Consider the following 5,940-nt stretch of genomic DNA (forward strand, 5'->3'; position numbering starts at 1 on the left):
ATTATAAGAGAGAATAAAAAGATAATTTGAGTGATTTCATTTCATTGTATAACTCTGGCTAAATGCTAGAAACGTGCTGATTTTCCTGAGGGCATGAATGAGTCGACGTTTCACTGGGAGTTCTAGTTCACTGGTGAAGAACCCCCAGTACCCCAAAGGTCAGCAAACTGAGGATTCTTATCTTTCCATGTCCACTACAATGAGGATTATGGCTCAGTTTTTCCTTTCCAGTTTTTCACAGTCAATCTCTTCCTTTTCCACTTGAGAACCTTCTGGGGTGAGGGTCTTGTGAGTTGTCACCTAGACTGTAGCCAGGCAATGGAGAGATTGGAGTTAGATTGTCCCGGGTTCAAATTCCAGCTCGGTCACCATTGCCATCTATATCAGTTTCTAAAGGTGCTGTAACAATGTGCCACAAACTAGGTAGCTTACCACAACAGAAATTTACTCTCACAGTTCTGGAGGCTAAAAGTCCAAAATCAAGTGGTCAGCAGAGCCGCACTCCCTCTGAGAATTGGGTAGAACCCTTCCCTGCCTCTTCCCAGCTGCCAGACGTGACCGTCACCCCTTGGAATTCCTTCACTTGGGGTGGCATCACTCCAGCCTCTGCCTCTATTACCTGGCATTCTGCTGAGTGTCTCACGTGGCCTTTTCCTCTTCTTTTAAGGACATAAGTCATATTGGATTAGGGCCCCACTAATAATCTTATCTTAACTTGATCACATCGGCAAAATCCCTATTTCCAAATAAGGTCACATTCACTTTTTGGGGGGTGGGGGTGGGAACACATTTTAACTCATAGCACCATCTCCATGAACTTGGGCAAGTGATTCAATGTCTATGCTCGTCAGCTTTCTCGCTGTAAAAGAGGAGCATCAATGCGGGTCCCCTCCAGCTGTGAGGAGTGTGTGAAGCACCGGGAAGAGCCCATTGCACCCTCTCAGTGCACAGGAAACGTTGCTTTCCATCCTCCGCACTCCCAGCCCAATTTCATGGCCTCACATGACTGACTTGTACTTGCTACATACAGGCCATCTACTAGGCACTGTAAAATATACAAAGATGGCTCCTTTCCCTGGAGAAGCTCACACAGTTTGAGGACAGATAGGAGTTTGTAGTACAGAATAAACTTTGTGTGTCTTGCAGGAAACAAACAAGCAGTGCTGAGAAGAACAGACAATTACTGGCTGAGTGACCAGCCAAGGTCCTCAGAGCAAATCCGTTGCAAAGTTGGAAACTGAAGCCCAGTTTTTAGATCAGTTTCTTTCCTGTTCAAACACATTTGACAATTATATCACTTGTCACCTTTTAACCACTTGAACATTAAATACGATCACTGTTTGCTCGTAAGGTGTACCGATGCCAGGTGGCAGCACCCTTAGGGGATACCCGTAACCTTCCGGTGGCCACACACATGGCCCTTTGCACAGTTTACTCCCACTTCCTGACATTCACACACATACTTCATCATACCCATTTGCTCTACTCTGTTATGCCCTGGAAATTCCCTTTTCTCTTCTGTGGTGGCCACACACATGGCCCTTTGCACAGTTTACTCCCACTTCCTGACATTCACACAAATACTTCATCATACCCATTTGCTCTACTCTGTTATGCCCTGGAAATTCCCTTTTCTCTTCTGCAGCAACACAATAAAGCCGGGAAAAGAATATAGACACCAATTTCAGTGCCTGGTGTGTAAAAACTCACATTCGTATCACCTATCGAAAAAAGAAAAAAAAAAATCATTAGGTACTTCAACCATCCACAAATCATGTCAGTCCATTTGGCAGGATCAAAACAATGAGCAAGATTTTTCATATTCTTTCCTGTGGCACCACAATTTCGGTGTTCATTCACAGTACGTACTATTTTTCTACCTGTATGCCCCTCTATACCCTGAGATTGATAGATGAGCAAAAATCTATAAATGAAAAGGAAGGATTGTTCCTGATGTTGATACATTTATTTTAGTTAGTTCATTCCAAGCAAGATTATGAAGATTCTCAACCCAGGAAAAATAATCTCCTGAGTTTTCAGTGACATTGCTAAAGATTTAAGGAAGGAGATAAATGTCTTCTAGTGAAAAGTTAAATGGTATTGTCTTGGTCAGTTCCAGCTACTTTAACAAATCACCATAGATTGAGTGGCTTAGAAACAACAGAAATTTATTTGTCACGGTGCTGGAGGTTGGAAGTCCACCATCAAGGTGCCACCAGACTCAGTGTCTGATGGGAGCTGGCTTCCTGGTTCGTGCGGGGGGGAGGATGCTTTCTTGCTGTGTCCTCACATGGTGGAAGGAGAGAACTGTGGTTTCTACAGCACCTTCTAAGGGCACTAATCCCATTCATGAGGCTCCACCCTCATGACCTAATCAGCTCCCAAAGTCCCCACCTCCTAATACCATCATATTAGGGATTAGAATTTCACTATATGAATTTTGGGGAACACAAACGTTCACTCCACAGCAGGCGTATTTTCTCATTCTGTGTCATATACCAGAAGCCATGGTTACTGCGGCACTGCCCTATGTGAGAGCCCCTCATTTATCCACAGAACTTGCAGAAATAACACGTATGTCCACAGAACATGTCCAACACTCTCACTGCCCATTGGGCGGAAGGATGGTAAATAAAAATGCCAAAATTGCTGCCGCGAACTTTAGATGAAACACTAAGGAACTGTTTAGAAAATAGCAGAAAACTTATGTGATTTAAGTTGGCAGTGAGTTGCTGTCGGCTTACAGAGCAGCCTAACACGGGAATCATAAACACAGGATGCTATGGCATAGACCCTCTCTCGTCACTTTCTCTGTTTTTCTCCACCTCCCATGCAGTCTTGCTTACATATCAGCTTAAATACCAAAAGTGCAAAGGAAATGTTACTTAGACCTTTTTTTTCAAAATGGGTGATATAAGTTTGAAAGTTATTTTTGAAAGATCTATAGGAAATTATCGTATTGCTGTGTATTTTACCTAGGGAATGGAAGTCAATTACTTTCCAAAACAGTAATGTCTTTCTAGAACATATAAAATACTCAATACCTAGTATATGGGGAGGAAGCTATTTCACCTCTCACTTAAATAGGACTTGTGGACGTTTTGATATTCCTTTATTATGAACTCCTTCACTCCCAAGTGGTAACAAAGAATGCTTTAATTTCTTCTTTTGTTGTTGTTTTGTTTTGTTTTGTTTTTGTTTTTCTAGCACAATGCTTTTGTATTTATTCTTCATATGAATGATATCTAAATGTGTAAGATCAATACTTGTTAAGTCAAGTACTATTTTGATATCCATCTGCCAATCAGAATCATATATTAAAGCATCCAACAATTTCAAAATTTATATGGTGACAATAAAAATAAAGCACAAATATATTCTGTGTTATTACTGATATGGACATAATATTTATTCTCAAACTTTTATTTATTTATTTGTTTGTTTGTTTGCTTTTATTGTAACATAGTTGATTATATGTATCTGTGGGGTACAGAGTGGAATATCAATACCTGTGTGCAATATGTGATGCTCAAATCAGGATCATTGGCGTCTTCAATGACAACTAATAGATCAATTTTCATTCTCTTCAAATTTTCTTTGGATAAATGGTATCACTCCCTGACAGTACTAAACACAAATCGAAGAACTGAAAAATGTATTTGACTCATTTTGAAAATCATTTTCCTGGTAAAAGTTAAGGATTATCCACAGTTGCCTGGTAAATGCACAATGGGCTGAGCATTTGGGGATTGCTGGGATGAAGTAGAATGGGGCCCTTAGGAGGAACCACATATCAAAGACAGCTCTTTAAGTACAACCATTTGCTTGGTAAATCCAGTCATTGTCTGATGTCCCTGCTGCTTTTCACAGATACAGGCCCTTGGTTGACACATTGCTGGGCGAGAAGAAGGGCGAGTCTGCTGAGGAGAGGTGTCGGCTTGTTCTCCAGCAGTGTAAATTACAAGGCTGGCAGGTTGGTAACCTACAAGCTACGGAAATGCATTTAAGATTTTAAATAAGTGTGCTGAATTATTGTGGGGAGCCACCAGAATCTTCCTGACAAAAACAAATTCCTTTGATGTATTTGGCAAGGTATGGCATTAAGTGTATTCCCTGGGAACACATCAGTCTTTATGATGTACTGGTTTTTGCACCATGCAGCCAACCTATGAGGGGACCCAGGAGGCTCCTTTTTACAGTGATGACAAGAAGCTCATGAAACTCCATTCGGTTTGCCCATGTAGCAGACTTATGCCTTGTCACTAAAGCTCTTTGAAGTATCTGAAACATAGCAGGAGCCAGAGAAGCCCAAACTAGGGTTGGTTTCTTTGCTCAGAGCCGTGACTTCCCACGCTCACTGAAATCTTGCTTAGGTCCCTTTTTTCTGTTTCTCTTTGCCCTGCTTCTCACCTACCACACAGTGAAAATGTCATTATCCTTTGAACTTCGTTCAGTGGCAAGGGCTTCATCATTGGAAGCATTTCATTATGGTCTGTGATCCACTTGAATGGCAGAGCCCAGTGTCCCATTGTAGCTATAGCTGGACTTGCCAAAGTCTGAAATAACTTGAGACAAAATAATAGTGGAAACGCTCACCAGAAATAGGAGGGGACAGCTCCAGATTTTGCTCAACACCTTAAACAACATCAAAATACCATTTCTGGCTTGTTTTTGGAAGAAGGGATTTCGACGGAGAAGATAGTATTAAAACAATAATGGGAAAGAAAATGAAGTCCATGACACCAGGAATTACTTGGAAGTTTCTAGCTACAGAACAACTGAAAGTGTCCAGGTGGCAAAGAGAATGGCAGCTCATAGCTTTGGTAAAACATAACAATTACTGAAAGTCAGACATAAATCTTATTTTAAAAAATTGATAGGGAGAACAGCTATACATAAAAATGTAGGGTCATTGATGGGGCAAAATGAGGACTTCGCTTCAGAAGTGACAGGATCAGACAGTGCAGACGTGCTGAACTGCTGAAAGTGGCCCAATCTAGGTAGAGCAGGTAGAGAACACTGGATTGGCATGGGCACACTCATCCATCTCCATGACAAAGAACTGAGAACCCAGAACCTTGGCATCGATGAGTAATAATTTAATTGTCCGTGTCACCCAAAACTTTTTCTTTATCTTTTTTCTTTTCTTTTTTTTTTTAATTTAACTAATAATGGAAGTTGAACTTTAAATAACAGTGTGAAGGAGGAAGCTTACTCAGCCTGCAGTTGTCACGGCTGTGCCTCAGTGCCAAAGACTGGATATAAAAGGAAGGAGGAAGGAGGAATTACTAAGCAAGCACGATGTCAGCTCACTGCTCCGGAGTCGGTGACACAGACGTGGGATCCTCAGATGGCATTATTTATCAAGTCTGTAGGTCACGGAAGTCATTTCAACTGAGTCACTGCTGGAATTTTAAATAACTAATTGTATAGTAGTGGTTCATGAGTAATGTAACACTAAGATTTTCTTGTATTTATTTTCTTTAGAGAATACTCACAGATAAGAATTACATATATTATATATATGCATGTATATACACATATAAAATACATATATGCATGCATATATAATATATATATAAATGCTTGGGAAGACTTTTTTAGTTGTACAAGAAAGCGAGGAATCTTAAATAATTCTTCCGCTGAGAAAGCTACTGGCAGTAAGCACGGTATCTGATCGGTAGTCCCTCGGATACACCACTGTGGAATGTGGGGTCAAGCGTGAGAGGAGGCTGGGAGACACACCGGAACATGCCAGGAGCCTTCATTGCTTCTCTGTCTGTGCCTGTGCTGGGATACTTGAAATTGCAGCTGCAGGTGGTATTAAGTTGAAACATACGTGGGGACTTTGAAAAAGAGCATCAATATAATAAAAAGGGAAAGGGTTTTCATTTCATTACACTTACCCATCTTTCCTCTCGCTTTTTTTTTTTTTTTTCC

The 5,940-nt window shown here is 40.9% G+C and overlaps 1 protein-coding gene across 1 annotated transcript in view; it reads left to right on the plus strand.

Annotated features, from left to right (window-relative positions):
* The window catches only part of MYO16 (myosin XVI), a gene marked incomplete at both ends in the record, with an annotated part of 268,499 nt that overhangs the window by 184,222 nt on the left and 78,337 nt on the right, over positions 1–5,940 (plus strand). Inside the window, one exon of the mRNA XM_008589028.1 lies at positions 3,871–3,973. Within this exon, the coding sequence (XP_008587250.1) occupies positions 3,871–3,973 (103 nt within the window). The remainder of the gene's footprint in view (positions 1–3,870; positions 3,974–5,940) is intronic.

This window comes from Galeopterus variegatus, unplaced genomic scaffold (assembly GCF_000696425.1).
Source record: "Galeopterus variegatus unplaced genomic scaffold, G_variegatus-3.0.2 Scaffold5165, whole genome shotgun sequence".
NCBI classification, from domain to species: Eukaryota; Metazoa; Chordata; class Mammalia; order Dermoptera; family Cynocephalidae; genus Galeopterus; species Galeopterus variegatus.